The 19,222-nt window shown below is 41.3% G+C and overlaps 1 protein-coding gene across 1 annotated transcript in view; it reads right to left on the reverse strand.

Annotated features, from left to right (window-relative positions):
* Window positions 1–19,222, reverse strand: part of LOC126481402 (proton-coupled amino acid transporter 1-like) — a 277,953-nt gene that overhangs the window by 44,455 nt on the left and 214,276 nt on the right. The window contains exon 6 of the mRNA XM_050105131.1: window positions 16,162–16,246. Within this exon, the coding sequence (XP_049961088.1) occupies window positions 16,162–16,246 (85 nt within the window). The remainder of the gene's footprint in view (window positions 1–16,161; window positions 16,247–19,222) is intronic.

Genomic DNA, 19,222 nt, shown 5'->3' on the forward strand with positions numbered 1-19,222 from the left:
CACCTCAACTGGTATGGGAAGGGTAGGTTGGCAAAGCTTATAGGTGACAGCATATGCAGTAGTTGGTGTTAGAGCTGTAACTTTTTTAGATTGAAGTCAGCTGATAGGTATTCCTGCTTAAGGGAAGTCTCTCTTACAAAGGAACCACTTTTGACAAAGCTTAGGTATCCGAGTAATGAGGGAATTAGTAAATTTCATCAAAATATACAAGATATTAGAGATAAAGTTAGTGAACTGCTTATAGATGTTGACTCTGAAATTATTGGTATATCTGAACATTTCTTAAATAAGGAGATAATTCGGAGGCTTCCTTTACCAGGATAGAGGTTGGCTGCCAGCTTTTCTAGGAGCTCTTTGCGGTGTGGGGGAGTAGCCATGTATGTGAAAAACGGCATCCAATTTGAGTCAATTGATGTTTCAAAGTACTGCACTGAAAAGATGTTTGAATGTTGTGCAGGTGTGGTTAAATTTAATGGAGCTAAACTTCTTACTGTTGTTATTTATAGATCCCCAGACTCCGACTTCACAACATTTTTGCTAAAGCTAGAGGAGGTTCTTAGTTCACTTCATAGGAAATACAAAAAGTTAGTTATATGTGGTGACTTCATCATTAATTGTATAAGTGATTGTGCAAGGAAAAGGATGCTGGTAGACCTCCTTAATTCATATAATCTTATGCAAACTGTATTCTTTCCAACGAGAGTGCAAGGGAACAGTAGAACAACCATAGACAACATTTTTGTTCATTCCTCATTACTAGAAGGGCATTCTGTTAGCAAAATGGTGAATGGCCTTTCAGATCATGATGCACAAACTTTAAGTCTAAAAGATTTTTGTGCTGCAAGACATTTTAAATATAGTTATCAACTGTTTAGGAAAGCTGATCCAGTTGCTGTAAAGACCTTTGTAAACCTTATCAAGGAACAAGAGTGGCAAGATGTTTATAGCGCTGATACAGTAGATGATAAATATAATGCTTTTCTCAAGACTTTTCTTGTGCTCTTTCAAAGTTGCTTTCCGTTAGAACGTTCAAAACAGGGTACTAGCACAAACATGCAGCCTTGGTGGCTGACTAGAGGGATAAGAATATCTTGTAGAACAAAATGGCAATTGTATCAAAACGTTAGAAACAGGCAAAATCTAAATGCAACAGCCCATTACAAACAGTATTGTAAGGTGCTTAAAAATGTTATTAGGAAGGCAAAAATTATGTGGTATGCAGATAGAATAGTTAAGTCTCAGGATAAAATTAAAATCATATGGTCAGTCGTAAAGGAAGTGGCTGGTCTGCAGTCTCAGGATAAAATTAAAACCATATGGTCAGTCGTAAAGGAAGTGGCTGGTCTGCAGAGACAGGTCGAGGATATAGAACCAGTGCGTAGTGGGAATGTCCGTGTTACTGATAAGTCGCATATATGTACAGTATTTAATAATCACTTTCTGAATATACCAGGTGAACTAAATAGAAACCTAGTCCCAACAGGGGATCATATAGTGCTCGTAGAAAAAAGTGTTCCGAGACTGTTACCTGAAATGCTCCTCCATGATACTGACAAGAGGGAGATTGCGTTAATAATTAAATCACTAAAGAGCAAGAACTCTCATGGATGTGACAGGGTATCTAGCAGAATACTGAAGTATTGTTCTACGTATGTTAGCCCAGTGCTTACCCATATCTGTAACTTTTCCTTTAGGGGTGGTCGGTTTCCTGACCGATTAAGGTACTCGGTGGTGAAGCCACTTTATAAAAGGGCAGACAGGAATAATGTTGACAATTATAGACCTATTTATATGCCATCGGTGTTTGCTAAAGTTATCGAGAAGGTTGTATATACAAGGTTACTGGAGCATTTAAATTCACATAATTTGCTGTCAAATGTACAGTTTGGTTTTAGAAATGGTTTAACAACTGAAAATGCTATATTCTCTTTTCTCTGTGAGGTTTTGGACGGATTAAATAAAAGGTTGCGAACGCTAGGTGTTTTCTTTGATTTAACGAAGGCTTTTGACTGTGTTGACCACAAAATATTACTGCAGAAGTTGGACCATTATGGAGTAAGGGGAGTAGCTTACAATTGGTTCATCTCTTACTTTAAGAACAGAAAGCAGAAGGTAATTCTCCACAATATTGAGAGTGGTAGTGATGTTCAGTCGCAATGGGGCGCTGTTAAGTGGGGCATTCCCCAAGGGTCGGTGCTGGGGCCACTGATGTTCAGGATCTTGTTCAGAAACTGTAGTATTACAGGTGATTAAAAAATATTTCTGTTTGCTGATGACACCAGCTTGGTAGTGAAGAATCTTGTGTGTAATATTGAAACAGTATCAAATATTGTAGTTCATGAAATAAGTTTGTGGCTTGTGGAAAATAATTTGATGCTAAATCACAGTAAGACTCAGTTTTTACAGTTTCTATCTCACAATTCAACAAGAACTGATATTTTAATCATACAGAATGGGCATGTTATAAGCGAGACGGAACAGTTCAAGTTCCTAGGCGTACAGATAGATAGTAAGCTGTTGTGGAAAGCCCATGTTCAGGATCTTGTTCAGAAACTAAATGCCGCTTTATTTACCATTAGAACAGTATCTGAAATAAGTGACATTTCAACACGAAAAGTAGTCTACTTCGCATATTTTCATACGCTTATGTCATATGGTATTATGTTTTGGGGTAATTCTTCTGATTCAAAAAGGGTATTTTTGGCTCAAAAACGGCCTGTTCGAGCTATGTGTGGTGTAAGTTCGAAAACCTCTTGTCGACCCCTATTCAATAGTCTGGGAATTTTTACATTGCTCTCACAGTATATATTTTCTTTAATGTCGTTTGTTGTTAGCAATATTAGCTTATTCCCATGAGTTAGCAGCTTTCACTCAGTTAATAGGCAGAAATCAAATCTGCATGTGGAATGCACTTCCTTGACTCTTGTGCAGAAAGGAGTGCAGTATTCTGCTGCATCCATTTCCAATAAGCTACCACAAGAACTCAAAAATCTTAGCAGTAGCCCAAACGCTTTTAAGTCTAAACTGAAGAGTTTCCTCATGGCTCACTCCTTCTATTCTGTCGAGGAGCTCCTGGAAGAGCTAAAAAATTAAGCAAATTCCAGTGTTACATTGTTGATTTTCTTTATTTAAACTTAAGACTTATCGCCTGAATATGTTTTTTATATTTCATTTTATCTGTTTCTACTACCGTGTTATAATTCCATGTATTGACTCGTTCCATAACCAAGGAGACTTCTCCTTAATTTGGTCCCACGGAACAATAAATAAATAAATAAATAAACAGTCGAATACTGATGGTCCCGTGCGCACTGAAATTGTAATTGACGATATCGTTGGATCAACATGTGAACTCGTAGGGGTGGTCTTCTGTGGAGCTACATGTTCAACAACGTCCCATGAACGATGTGCTTCGAGACACTTGTGCGTGCACCAGCCTTGTGCTCTTTCGGCAGAGATGCCACGGATCACCATCTATCCTGCTTTAGAGGACGGACAGGCCTCCGAACCCCACGTTCTGTGAAGAGTCGTGGACTTCAACCATTTAGCACCAAGTGGCAGCTTCACTGTCCTTCTGCCTCTTTCCATAGACGCTTACGACGGTAGAAGGTGAATAGTCGACCAGCTTCGCCGTTTTCGAAACACTCGTTCACAGACTGTGCATAATAATAATCTGACATTTGTCAAAGTCGCTTATCTCAGTGGATTTCCCCATTTGCAGCCCATATCTTCGCTAGGGTGATCCCCCGTCCGTGTCTGCTTCGCTTACGAACTTTTGTTACCGCTTGACGAGTCTGCAACGCCACTAGGCGGCATTCAGCCTCGCCGTGGGAAACGGTCATAATGTTTTGGCTTATTAGTGTACGTCCTGCTGATTAAGAGAGTTGTAAATGTTCTTATGGGATCCAAACGTAATTTCAGTAATGAGGAAATTGATCAATGGTCCATAATAAATCATATCAGATGCCAAAGAACATCCGATGCGCGAAGTATGTGTGTCTGTGGCGAACCATACCTCATGGCACTCAGGTAGCGTAATAAATTTATTTCCTTTGGGGCTTTATTCCCTTTATAAAGAGGGTGTCTGTAATTAGTGCAATTTGAAGCGGGACTTCTGCGTCCACACTACTAGTAAAGGCTTTTGCGTTCCTCAGTTATTCACAGATACCAGAGGAATGGAGAATATTTGTTTGTTTTAGTGTTACTCTCACGAAATAACTGGAAGAAAATTGCCATCTGTCAAGTGGTTTCCAATTACGGTCTGCGAAAGTGTAAATTAACTATTCGTCGTAGTGTCACACTAGCTAAGTGGGAAGTGATGATTTATTGTTGAAAAGCACGAGAAAGCCGAGGAACTGTACACCGAACGTATAAGCTTATATCAACAATGCAGACAACTATAAAAACATGCGCGAAGATTGTCGGACGTTCACAAGCGAAAAGAAACAGATTTCAGTGAAAAAATCGATGAGATTGTTATCATAGCACATGCTGATGTTCTAAATATCATTACTGCTGGAGAAGATAAACAGGTTTTGACCAACCGGTGATGTATGAATGGAATAGGTTTCCAGTTACTTGAGAAAGAGAGAAGACCATTAACGATCATAGACAGCTGAGAAAAGACGAGAGCAAAGAGAATATTAAAGCCCGAAGGAACATCGCATTGTAATCCTGAACAAAAGAGGCACTGCATTATCGTATCTATACGCCATCACCGGGCAAGTGACCTTCAGTTAAAATGTCTCCCATGTACGAGAATATTCGTAATGAATATACGAGTGCAGGTTCTAGACACATGGATGACGACATATGGAAATTTGGATTTGGCCGTAGTGCGTGCTCAGATGGCCTAAAAGTGATGCGACCGCCTGCTATAAACGGGAAATTCTGTACAAATTTTCATTGTTTTCATTCCAGTATACAGCTGATGGTTGTCTATACTCGTAACTGTGAATACATTTCATGCATGTCATAATGGCTGTAGTCGCCGCGGTACCTGTACCTTCGGCCAAGTATGCATGTCCGAAGGAACTTGTGCGTCGTAATTCTGAATAAAGCGAGTACTGCAATATCGTAATCACTACGTGTTATACATTAAAGCCTGCTGTCGCGTTTTTCTGTCTGCATGTGAAGGCTAATCTCGGGCGCTGCTGTAGGGATTTTGATATTGTTTTAACTAACACACATATCGAAGATGTAGGTTTGTGTATATAATCTATTACCGCTACGCCAGACATGTCGTCCGGCCGTGGTTACTTAAGCCACCCGTGCAAAGCCAGTACCAGTCGCCAGTATGATATAATGTAATGCACACTTCATGGTACGAAGCAGTGAATGGTCAGCGTGACGGACTGCCGTCCTAAGGGGCCCGGGTTCGATTCCCGGCTGGGTCGGGGATTTTCTCTGATCAGGGACTGGGTGTTGTGTTGTCATCATCATCATCATTTCATCCCCATCCGGCGCGCAGGTCGCCCAGTGTGGCGTCGAATGTAATAAGACCTGCACCAAGGCGGCTGGACCTGCCCCGTAAGCGGCCTCCCGGCCAATGACGCCAAACGCTGATTTCCATTTTCCATGGTACTAAGCACAAGTGGAAAGCTACAGAACATCGTCACGTATTTTCTTACACGTCTTTATTTATCGACGTCCAGGCAACTGGCTCCGTTTACACGACCTTGACATCGTATCTGCGATGTCAGGCTTAACTAATTGCATTCAAAGGAGCAAACCGATAGTGTAAGTTAGTGACTTCAATTAGAAAAGAGCAGCTAAAGTTTTTCGCAATTCGCTTGCCTATTACGCGGGATGAACTGGCTGCCATCCCACCGTATGAACCCGTCCGCCATATGACTTTGTATTATTTGTGTTCCCGACGAGTGTTTAAATCTCAGAATATGTCTATTCAAAGTTCTCCTGTTTTATAGTTTCGGAAACAGCAAGTATCTTCCGCAGTAACGCTTTAGACGTCTGTGTCGCATCGTGCCAGTCTGGTCTGTTTAGCGGCAATTACATCAGTGCTGTTAGGAGCTCAGCTCCCGTTAACTGGCAGCAACGTCACTGCTGAGTGTGTGCGATGTAGGATGACATCTACACAAGTGGCGGTAAGGGTTCGTTCGTTGGGTCGTTCGTGCAGTGTATTACCAACAAAATTCGTTCCTTCCTTCTTTCTTGTAGTGTAACACCGACAAAATAATCTTCCTTGAAGAAATACGGCAACCAGGCTCTTTTTGTACAGCTTTGTTCATGTCAAGACGTATTTCTCGCTGTCACTAGTGCATCAGTGAACGTAAAAGTGTTTGTGGTACGCATACGAAGGTGAGAAAGAGCCACAAGTTACAGAAAGCAGATAGTCTCAGCAGTGAAAATGCATAGGATAAAAATGTTATACAGACGAAACTATAAATGTGTTATGCCAGTTGTAGAAGGACGAAAGCCCTTTTTTGGCAAAAATAAAGCTAAACAAAAAGCGCTCAGGTGCTGGAATTCTTCTAGTAATTCAGTCGACATGGAAAAATTAACGCTGTCAAAATTCTTTTTCTTTGGTAATAATCAAAAGGAAGTAAAAGTGTGCAGTAGATCACTTTAGTTCCTCAGATGCTTTGTGATCAAGGGACCGTTTAGACATAGAAGTTTATTCACAGATTTTTTCATTGCTGTTGCCATGTCGTACAGTTTGGATCTCTATAGTTGCTGAGCCATCCTGGGAGAAGTTCTTGAACTATGGCAAAGGCTTTGGGATACTTTCAATAGTGCTAGAATGGTGTGATCATTATTCTTGAACATCAGACACTTACAACCGCGCCGGCCGTGGTGGCAGAGCGGTTATAGGCTCTTCAGCCCGGAACCGCGCTGCTACTACGGTCGCAGGTTCGAATCCTGCCTCGGGCATGGGTGTGTGTGATGTCCTTAGGTTAGTTAGGTGTAAGTAGTTCTAAGTTCTAGGGGACTGATGACCTAAGATGTTAAGTCCCATAGTGCTCAGAGCCATTTGAACCATTTGAACTTACAACCGCTCTAAGTACGTTATCTCACCCGGCATAAGCCATATACCTTGTGTACCTGCACAGGACAGGAAAAAGTAAACCTGCAGTACGCGCCCGTGGAGCTGATTCATGAACACATGGACATGTCCCCTTTTCGAATGTCCTACCCTCTCACAAGCTGCGACGGAGGAGAGGCATCGGAAGTGAACGCGAGACATAATTTACTTGATACTCATACGTGCATTTCGAGTTCGTAGCGCCTGTACCGTTGGCCAGACTGTTTACTTCGCAGGTATGCTTCTGGCAGTGGCCTCTTTGGTTTGTTCGGCCATCGTGGAGTTGAGACTGGAGTCTGCAGAGGGAGCTGATGGAAAGCCAGTTTGTGATCAACACGGAAGGGACATTGGAGTGCTGGCGGCACGGGCGCGTGTTTGAGGGTGCATTAGGCCTTGGCTGAGCGTCGCGGGCAACGGTGCGCCCGGGTGGTGGTGGTGACTCTGGAATGGCTAATGGCTGTTCCAACGCCTCACCGGAGCTGCACGTTGCACGGCGCAACTGGGTTTCGATGTGGCAGTGTGTGTCGTCTCACGGAACTGCTTGCAGCATTGAGCCTGGCGAGCTGCTCTGGTGGCCACTACACTTCGCGGTGAGCTGCTCCATTTGACTGTTCCTGTTTGGAAGTTGTTCTTCAATTTTCGCCATTAGTGGTTACTGTCAGAGATCCCCTATCCGCAGTGTACTGTGTTCCTACACCACGGCGGCGTAGTTGTTAATTGATTTGGTTTGGTTGTGACGGTCTTCTCAGCTCCCTCCAGCGTGTCACATTCTACAGAACTTCCAGCTTGCTTGGTATTGTAATTTGCAACTTCTGTCACCGACATGATGGGGGATCTTCAAGGTAAAGTGCTCGCCGATTCTGAGTGGGTCAGTGTAATCTTAGTGTATTTTGAGTTCTGAAAAACTGTTATCTGCCTTTAAGGACTGCTCTGTGCAACCACACTATTTTCAATTGTATACATTCGTTTAAAGGTGTAAGTCTCCCTTGGAAGCTGTTTAAGCTTGCCAAGTTGTTCTTAAATTCACGTTTAGAGGTGCCGCAAGATGTTTTTTATTCTATTTTAATCCACTCTTTAAAGATGGTTCAGAGCAATTTTTACCCTGATTTTGGATAGCATTTTTGTACACCCTTTAAAGGAGGGTCAGTGTAAACTATACTCTTTGTAATCATTAGTTTAAGTGAAACCTTAATGTTCCTCTTGTGCTCTTGTTTTTGGTTGTGTTAGAGTTAAGTATAATTCTCGATCAGTTGCTACCAACTAACTCGCTAATTAGCAGAACAGCCTGTATTAATTCTTGTTTAGCCTGTTCAGATTGAGTCAACGTACTTTTGTAACATCGCTGATATTACTCCACTCGTAGTCCGCAGCTCGTGGTCGTGCGGTAGCGTTCTCGCTTCCCGCGCCCAGGTTCCCGGGTTCGATTCCCGGCGGGGTCAGGGATTTTCTCTGCCTCGTGATGACTGGGTGTTGTGTGATGTCCTTAGGTTAGTTAGGTTTAAGTAGTTCTAAGTTCTAGGGGACTGATGACCATAGATGTTAAGTCCCATAGTGCTCAGAGCCATTTGAACCCATTTGAACTCCACTCGTAGCCCGGCGCCGAGGTCAATTAAGGGGACCGACACATGATCAACATGTCATATGTTGTTCTTAATATGGCGAGGAAGTTACCATCCATCTAAATTTCGAGTGAAGTTATGAATGTATGTGCATGTAATTTTCAAGTATCTGTATTTTTCCCAGTTTTATTGTACTGAAAATTATTAGTTAAATTCTTTTTTAATCATGCTCTGTTTAAACACTGGATTGGAATCTATTTTGCTTAATTGTTTCCAGTAAATTCTACTTCAATTAAATCTGTGTTTAAACATTGGATTTGAGCTGTTTGCTATTTATATTGCTGAGTCTGCTTGTAAAATTAAATTTTGCTTCATTGTTTCAAGTTAAATCTTTGCTTTGGCTAAAGTATCTCTAAACTTTTGTTCTGGATCCCGCTTGTACTACTCAGTCAGATGACTGAGCTTGTCTGTTAAACTGTATGTTGCTTAATTGTTCTATGGATGCTGCAGTGTATTGTGTACCGGCAAATAAAAAGAAAAAAAATATGTATTTTCGCTATATCCTCGACTTGGATCCGGTTCCACTCCAGTAGCCCGTGTCCCGCTATACTACCATATCACAACTTAATAATTGATCCTGAGCATGTGCAGTTATAAATAAACTCGCAAATTAAGTCCTCATCTTCCCGTCCAGTTAGAATAAAGGGCACAGAGAAACTAGAATCAATGTAACATAAACGACTCAGTGAACCTTTGGGATGTGTAAGGTTGATCACTGGACCTGGACCGAGAAGTCTGTCGGGAATTGAATTAATACCGAAATAGATATAAAAGTGTCACTGTGGTACAGGGAAAGAGTCTTTGGTAGAACGCCCTGGGTTCTTCGTACAATCCCAGGCAATGCCTTTACTTTGTATAAAATCATTAGCAATGGCGGTCGAAGACTTCTGGTATGAGGAACCACCATCGTGCTGCCAACGGTCTTGTCAAGAATGTGGAAGAGCGTAGAGAGGTTCGGGGTGCACTCTTGCCCTTGGGGAGGGAAGCTGTCCCTAAAAGCTGGAAGAATGAGCAATGATCGATGACCTGAGGATACAATAGGTAATGGAAACCAATGCATTAAAGACACATAGTTTGTATCTATAGGGCACGGGGCTTGTAAATGAAAAAAGAAATGTCGTGATGATCTCTCCATTGGCAAAAGATGGAGTACTCCCCCGTTCGGATCTCCGGGAAGGGACTGTCAGAGGGACGAGGAGGCCATGAGAAATAGAATGAATAACTAACGAAAGAGTAACGTTCTTCGAGTCGGAGTGTGGAATGTCAAAAGTTTTACTGTAATAAGCAACCTACAAAATCAGAAAAGGGAATGCAAAAGCTCAGTCTAGATGTAGTGGGGATCAGTGAAGTGAAACAGGAAGAAGATAAGTAATTCTAGTCAGAGAAATGTAATGTCGCATCAACAGCAGCAAAAGTGATGTAACGGGAGTAGGATTAATCTTGAATTGGAAGGCAGGGCAGAGAGTGAGTTACGTTGAACGTTTCAATGATGGGATTATTCTTATCAGAATCGACAGCAAACCTGCGTGAACAATACTAGTTCAAGTATACATGCCGATGTCCAAGCAAAAGATGAAAAGATACAGAAATTTTGTGGGGATATGGGGAACGTGAGATGAAATCCTAATGTTCATGGGAGATGGAACGCTGTTGTAGGAGAGGGAATAGGAGTTACGGGAGACTATGGACTCAGCAGCTGAAATGTGGCAGACGATAGAATCGAGTTCTTAGAATTAATTTTATCCAGCACTCGTAACAGTGAATAGTCTTGGAAGGCGTTTGCATTGGCTTAAATACCTTTGATACAGTGTATTCGTGCTGCTACGACAGTCACTTGTTAGCTTTGAAGATCAGCAGTCGCCTATTAGTCCGCTAGTGTGGTGCATCTCCAGGTAGGAACTGCGACGTAAATCCTGACGGGACGAGCGAACTTTGACTGCCTCCGTTTAATCTGGATGTTGTGCGGTATATTGTGCTTTCGAAAGCGTCTTGATCACAGTACTTACATTATCCCATTACTGTGACGACTGCCCGTGTCGACGTTCACTTAGGACAAATGTTTTCTCTTGTGATTTCACGATCAGCGCATTCAACAGAGTCCGTTGTGGATTTTGGAGAGGTTATTGCCTTCATCAAACATTTAAGCTGTGCTGTTGTGATTATAAATTACCTGGCCTTTCAGATAACGGAGAATCAGGTTTCTTTTCACGGTATATTTTGTAATCATATTTGTTGTGGAAACGTTGGATTCACGTTTTCAACTGTTTTAGTATACGTGATATTGATCCAATTCTAATGTAGTTATCTTGGGTTTCAAGGGGACGTATCTCAATTGATGCTGGACCATCTTGTCAGACAATGCTGCAGAAATTAATAATAGTATTTCATATGTTTCGTTTCTCTGTCATATCCGGTGGGGGAGGAAACCCTGTGGTCTGTTGAATTGTGTTTCTCCATGGAGCATATTATTCTATGTGTGGACTTTGATTATTATACTGCATCAGAACACAGCTGGAATTTCTACGACTTTACTATACTCCTCAGTGACCATTTTTCAACGAATCTTTCTACTTGTTCCGTACCTTCACATGTGTTCATTCAAGAACTAAGTTCTCGAAACGAATCGCATTCATTTTAACTGTGTTTAAAGCTGTGTTGAAGTAGCCTGAACTGAGCCACGCTCTCAATTCTATAAGACAAGAATTTTCAGCTATATAGGCATATATATGTTGCTAGGGAACTCCGAGACACGTGCCGATGTAGACGGAGTCATCGAGATAATTTCTGCTACCGCACAAACTAAGGGTTTCCTTTTCCGGATTATTGGGTAGTAAAAGGGTATTCTACCCGGTGGTTATAATTAAACTTTCCCTATTTAACACGTTGTAACTCGGAAACTAACTACCGTACGAATACCAAACTTGGTAACATTAATGTCTGGAGTATGGGCTGCATAATTTCCATGCGTCACAGCACCACCGTCCAGCTCCAACTATGGCTAGCAGATTCCATTTTTCGTCATCGTGATCCATAGTCTCACGCACCTGGCCAGTCGCAGTGCACTTCTTGAAGTGTCAACATGAGCTTGGACAAAAGGAGCAGGGCATTATTGGTGAAGCTCTGTTATCGAAACAACAGTAATGCTGCAGCTGCACTTCGAGAATATCGCCGGCTGAAAGGATTACGGAAGGGCCCTCTTTCTCCACCTGCTGTGCGGAGCGTGACGAAGAAGTTCGAATCAACTGGAGAACTGGGCGTCGCTCCGGAAGGAGGCTAACGACCGGTTGCACCACAGTTAGTTGATGAAATCGCTGTTGCTGTGGCAGACGACGATGCGCGCAATTCCCGATCTTCAGGCAGTGCGCGCTCTGTGTCACGATAGTTGAACATCCTGTGGTCCACTGTACGGAAGGTGCTTCAGATCATTCTCAAATGGTATCCGTACAACGTCCACATCGTACAGCAGCTTGCACCACAGAAAGCACAACGACGTGTTGACTTCGCTCTCCGCTTTCTCGCAAGGATTGAAGTAGACGAGGGTTGGCCCTGGACTGTCCTATGGACAGACGGAGGTCATTTTTCTCTGACGGGTAAGATGAACACACACAATTGCCGAGGGTGGGGATCTTCACCTCCAATCGCTGCGCATGAAGTTCCTCTGTATGGTGAACGTGTCACCGTATGCTGTGGCTTTACGGCTACGTTCATCATTGGCCCATTCTTTTTTTAACAGGTTGGCGCTCAAGGCCCAAAGACGTGTAGTGTGACTGCGTTACTGCGATATGCTTCGTCAGCATGTCATAACCCCCCTACAGGAAAGAAACGCATTGAGCTGAACAGTTTTCATGCAAGATGGGGCCCCGTTGCATATACCTCGTGAAGTTCACCTGCTTCTCCGAAACACATTAGGAAGCCATAGAATTATCAGCCGTTCTTTACCAAATATTTGGCCGGCACGGTCACCTGATCTCACTGCCTGTGATTTCTGGTTTTGGGGCTACCTAAAGGACAGGGTTTACGAGGGGGACATTCACGTATGTGCTGATTTGAAGCGCAGCAAGGTAGCCAGCAAATCTACGGACATGGTTCGTTGTGCTGTGGAGTATGCAATCCTGCGCTTTCAGACTCTTCTGGACACTGATGGGCGCCATATTGAACCACGTTTGTAGCAGTAATGATACCGGTACATAATGGTATGATGTACCGTAGCAGAACATTAAAAGTGCTTCATTTGAATTGATTCTGCATTATTTTTCTTTCCCATGTCATTGACACTAATGCTCCCAAGTTTGGTCCTCGTACGGTAATTAGTTTCCGTGTTATAACGCGTGAAATAGGGAAAGTTTAATTATAACCACCCGGTATGTATGGTATTGTTTGGCCGTGAGTCCCTTTCTGGGGAGTTCGGTTGCCTGGTGCAAGTGTCTGTGACACCAGTCTCGCGAGTTGTAGGTCGATAATGATGAAATGATGATGAGAACAATACAGACCCTCACACACACACACACACACACACACACACACACACACACACACACACACACACATTCCCAAGCGGAGAAAATCACCTACCTAGCTGGGAATCGAACCTGGGGCCCCGTGTTCGAGAGTCAGTGGGGCTAACAACAAGACCACGAGGTGCTGACTGTTGAGTGGGGAATGGAATGTATGACAAAATCATTTGTGTTGCACAAATTGTACCTATGAGACACGATATCCTTCGATATCTATACACACACAGTCTGTACATGCATGAGGTGTACAATGACGATTCTAATTTCAGTTTTGCCTTTGTGAAACATGGTTACCCCCTTTCTTCTGTTATGTGTATGACAGTCCTTCCCACTCTGAAACTTAAGTAATTACAATCAGATTGCGTTTACTTGCGTGTCGGTCAGATTTAATATAAAAGGGTAACATGATGGTCTAAAATAGGGTCGTAATTTCATGTAAATTCGCAGGCTAAAGTTCAGTGATGGAGGAGAGGCTTTCAAAATGGCTTACCCTTCCAATATTCTTCTCCGTTAACTTTCTGATTAATTGTAGGTGCTTTTGTCCTACTTAACTGGATTTTTTGATTATTTTATGCACAATTCTTTTCGTAGTATTTTCAGTGGGTGTTCTGGTAGTATAATTTTTCTTGATGTTTTTCAGAAGTAACCTTGATTGTTTGTGAAAATTCTATAACATGCAAGTTTCAATTTTTCTATAATTTGCTTCTGGAAACTTGTGAGATTAATACATACAGTAACGAACATCACTGGGTACTGGACTAGTTACTTTCTGCAGAGGTGACAGTTCATAGGTGCTCATATATGAGTTGATCACTGGATGCACTTGCTCAGCCGGCAGGGGTGGCCAAGCGGTTCTAGGCGCTACAGTCTGGAACCGCGCGACCGCTGCGGTCGCAGGTTCGAACCCTGCCTCGGCCATGGATGTGTGCGATGTCCTCAGGTTAGTTAGGTTTAAGTATTTCTAAGTTCTAGGGGACTGATGACCTCAGTAGTGAAGTCCCATAGTGCTCAGAGTCATTTGAACCGACTTGACCAGAAATTACATGAGGTCGGTTATGACTCTAATATGTGACACGCTTTCATGTGTTGCAGTTCTGAGATCGCTGATAATTCAGTTAAACTGAGAAATTTTGATACGCAGGGCTGCGTGGTAGACTGAGTTTGTCACATTAAAAATGTATGGTTTTTGATAACGTACATTTTTTTTGAACAGGGGGAGACATTATTTGTGAGTGCATTTAGTGAAACCTTTGAGAGATGTCAACATGCTAACATGCCTGTAACTCTCTCATGTGCAATACGGTGTTGATTTTTTGATACTGCAGAAATTAATAGCTACATGCAGTGTATTAATGAGTTGCTGAGGAGATGCAACTGTTGTGCCCGGCAATGGATGTAGTGTGGAAATTGTGGTATTTATCTTCACTAATAACTGTAGTACATGTGAGTACTGTGAGCCATTACAAATTCATTATCTAGGTACTGAATTAGTTCAGCAGATCTTAACTTTGACATTGAGCCTATAGATCTGTATAGACTGGTTTTGTGTACTGCCACATTGATTATCGTATTGTGACACTTTTCTGCGGTCGGTTGATGGTTTGTGAAGAGATCAGATGAAATGGAGAGACTGGTATATTTGCTCAGTACTTGCTAACACTGAATATATTGAGAACAAAAGCTTTCATCTGTGTTTACAAATTTGTTTGGATGTATTTCGTTACAGGCGTGGTTTGTTGTCACAGATTCAGTTGTTGCTTCTAGCTTGAAAGTGTTATGAGTGTAGTTTCGTCGTTCGGTGAATTATTCAAGTAAAGTATTACATATTCTGTGAATGAAGTGGTGTGTGTAGTTGAGAATTGCGTCTGTACTGTTTGTTTGAGAACACTCGTGAAATATTTCGTGAACAATTCGCAAATCCAGGATTGCTGCCAAAGTAGTATAAAAGCCAAAATTATAAAAACATAAAATAATAATAACCAAAATCAAACAACAAGTGAAAATATAATTCAGAAGTTGATAAAAATGACGCCTCTAACTCTAAGAGTAACCTTAAATTTTCAGTTCTAATTCGAGAACGGGTTGCAAACCTTTTGGGGACAATTACTGTTAGCCCGAAAATGTCATGCAGGTGGCTTTAGCAATAGAGAGGTTTTAAAGGTAAATCTTGTCATTCTGTGCATGAGTACTTTCACTTGAAACCTAACCACGTTTCAAATGTTCGAGCATTAAGTGCAGCTGACATAGAAAACTCGGTTAAGCATTGAGAGTAGCTGTTTAAAAAGGTTGTGGATGGCGAAGATGACCGGAAACTGTATTTTATGAGTAAGGAAGCATGGTTTCACGTTTCTGACCATACGAACAGGCTGACTAATCTCTACTGGCGTACCGAAAGCCGTCAGATTCTTCATCAAATTGTTCTTCACAATAAAAAAAAAAAAAAAAAAATTCGATTTGTTATACGATTATCGGCCGGATGTTATTTGAAACTGCAACCAGTACAGACGTTTATTTCGAGCTCTGTTCTCAGTTAAACGATTTGGAAAGGCAGTACTACTTTTTACAGCAGGATGGAGCTATGTACCATACGCCTCGTTAACCAGTCTCATATCCACGGAGCTTTCACAGAAGAACGCGCAATAACCAAGTTCTGTGGCCGCCTCGTACGTCGGTCATGCTTGCTTGTGATTGTACCTATAGCGATAGTTAAAAGGAAAAGTATACAGAAGTCATTCTAAAAATATACTCCAAATGAAGGAAAACGTAAGCCGAAGTGTTGGAACAACCAATGCTACAGTTTCGCATAAGGTTAGTTTGAATGTGATTTCACAAGCACAGAAAATACATTTGGTCCTGGGTCACCGATTTCAAAAAATGTTTTATGATTCTAAATAAAATTGTTTTTTCAGCGACTAAATTATGTACTGTAGGATGCAGTGCAGCTTGTGTCTTTGACATACTTGCACTTTGATTTGGATCTACTTGCCTGTTTGATGCTATCTGCAATGAAAACGAAGTACACACAGCAGAATCCTAACTGTGTGATGCACAGGAACACGTCCACGATCCACCTGAAACGAACAAGAGCAACTAAATGAAAAGCTTTTCCGGGGCTCGATGAAAGCGACTGGCCCGTTGCCCCTCACCGTACAGACTACCCACATAACGTGTTAGCGCCGCGGACAGCCGGTTAAGGCGTAGTGAGAAACCAGCTGTGGTCACATTATGCATGTGTATTGTGATATGATTCTCACCAATTTACCACTCTGTTCATTAAATATCGGTAGCAATCATCTCATCGACACTAGATGGGCTGTTCCTGACAGAAAACTTGTTATCTCTTTGAACTAAATATTAATGTATTAAAATATGGTCCAGGTGTAAAATTACATATCCTTTCGTCTACTACATAGTACGGCTTCAAATTTCCTATTTCTTTGAATAATGACAATTTTGCGAATATTCTCCAACTTTTATGGGCAACAGCTGATATGAGCAATCCAATTTGTTTTAAATCAAAGCACTGCGCTTCTTGCAGCTAGACGCTTTTTAGAAACAGTCTATTGTTGCAAAAGAACTACTTGTCTAAACTGGAGGTCAAAATACCTCGATTCACACAACTAGTTTCCCAATTGAAACCCTAATTTAATTAATATGAATGAATTAAAATATCAATATGGCAACATTCATTGCTTTTCAGTCACGATGACTAGACAAAATCTGATTTCAGAGCCAGAATCCACCGATCGAATGCTATCCTTTGCTATCCATGATTGAAACATACCACTAGATATGTATTTTGATAGTACTGCAATTTTTTTCAGATTTTAGGTATAAATAATCCTGGCGTCCAGCGAGTTCAGCCTATACCTTACAAATATGAGCTACGTACTTAAACCGGTACGCAATGAGACACTTCCATCTTCATTATAATCCGCTTAACCATACAGTAAATTCACTTTCAGCCTAAATTCTCGTTACTCAGAACGTCAGCTGAATTAAAAATCACGCCAACATTAAGACATAGCTTTAACAGTGACGTCATGACCCACTGATTAGGAAGAAGGTAGGTAATCTGAAATGAGGAGTGTGTCAGGCTAGGTACACTGTTTACGTGTGTGTGTCCGTCACTAAGTTACGTGAGACTAGTCATGTGTTGGCAAAACTATTTTCTGCCGTCTTGAGGTTTCAGTCGGTGACTGTGTTAGAATGTTACCAGTTTTCCAAGGTATAAATAAACATATCATGAGTCAAAGTTTGCCCTTTTATTTACTCGTTAACATCACGGCAAAGAAGTTACCTCAGAATCGGCAGATTCTGGCAAAGACGTGAGGGATTAAGGAATAAGTATGATATCCACAAAAGTCATGGATTTTCGATTTATGTGTTACGTTAAGGCTCAGATTACATGCTAATAAGTAGCTCCACGGTATTGAGTGGTTTTTGACTGGTGTCGATTTGAAATGCTGAGCTATAAAACGATATTCAAAATAATTGTAGAGGAGAAGCAACTGACATGTAACAAAATTCTCTATTTCTCATAACGCCACCAGAGACGATGTTTTTCTCTCGAAAGTGTTGTATTTAATCATTTGATAACTTTATCAAACTTGTTAATATATCATTAATTTCTTTTTAAAAGACATATTAATATAATGGTTGTCGCAATTTAATCAGAATCGTTAATATTTTTCCATATGTAGTGCACCTGTATTGTTAGTACTTGTTACGGTTATTACAAATAACGTTATGCAGTGGAAGTTTTTCGGTCAAATACTTCAGAATGTCGTTGAACGTCATGTACACAGCCACACAAACATTTTGGTCGAAAACCTTCCTGTGGCTCATTATGATTTAACATAATCTAAACTTGCAGCAATAATAAAATAAGTTTTCTAATTGCTGATGGTGGTATAATATAATTTTCATTAACTACTAGCAGTGAGCAGCACATAACAATTTATTTCTCACAGGGGAAGAAGCACGCTTAATTAGACATTGAGTTTTCTGTTGTTGTGAATGCAATTTCTGATTTCAACGATACTGACTCCGCATAATTTACATTGATTAAATTTTGTTCCGAGTGATAATGTCAGTAGAGTAGCAACATTGATTATTTCCTTCTCTATCTGGAAGATTGAACAATATGTAATGGCGGTACACGTCATCAAGCGAAAGACTGAACAACCAAGGAGACTGCCCTTCTAGTAAACAAATTATCCCTCGAGAAAGAATGATTGTATAACTGCTGAAAAAACACTACGTTCTTTCCCTGTTACGAATAGGAAATACATGAGTCTGCTAAAGGCAGACAATACTTACAGAGCGTCAGCATATTACAACAGAGAAAATTATGTGATATCCGTTAGTAGGCAATGGGCTACAAGTATCCAGTAGGGAGAATTTTGTTCCGACCCAGGGAGCACAGTATGAAGAAGACTGGGTATAAAAGTTTAATTTTAACTTAATTTATACTTTACTGAAAAATGAATGACTATTGGAGTCTTCTTTGTCTGATATATCCATTCTGATTAAGGATTTCGCTAATCATTCCAAGCAAAATTAGAGTGTGAACTATATAGTGCGTGCGTGCGTGCGCGTGTTTGTGTGTGTAAAGAAAAATCTGAAAACAAGATAGAAAGTAAGTTGTTAACCATCAGCGCCGTAGGTTGGCGTCTCCCCAAGCGTTTGTACGTATGGAAGTGACCTTCACTCGAATGTCAGGATGATAATGCATAGCGAAAAAGACTGATAACTGGATGTATGGCTCAAAGGAAATTTAGTGTATGAAGATTTAAAAAGATTTCGCTAAACTATAAGACTCGCCATGAACCGTTTAAAATATTTTACTGAGAGAAAGGCGGGCACTACGGAACAGCCACGAAAGTTACTAGCAAATAATTGAGTAGCGGGATGGAGAATCACAGAGGAACAAAGTGAAGTCAAGCCCAGAGTGAATTTTCTAAAATTCCAGGGAAGAGGCACTCCTACTGTGGATCGCGTTGCTGCTATGCCTGACTTGACGCAGTTCCAACTTGCAACGATAC

This window comes from Schistocerca serialis, chromosome 5 (genome assembly GCF_023864345.2).
Source record: "Schistocerca serialis cubense isolate TAMUIC-IGC-003099 chromosome 5, iqSchSeri2.2, whole genome shotgun sequence".
Classification (NCBI taxonomy): Eukaryota; Metazoa; Arthropoda; class Insecta; order Orthoptera; family Acrididae; genus Schistocerca; species Schistocerca serialis.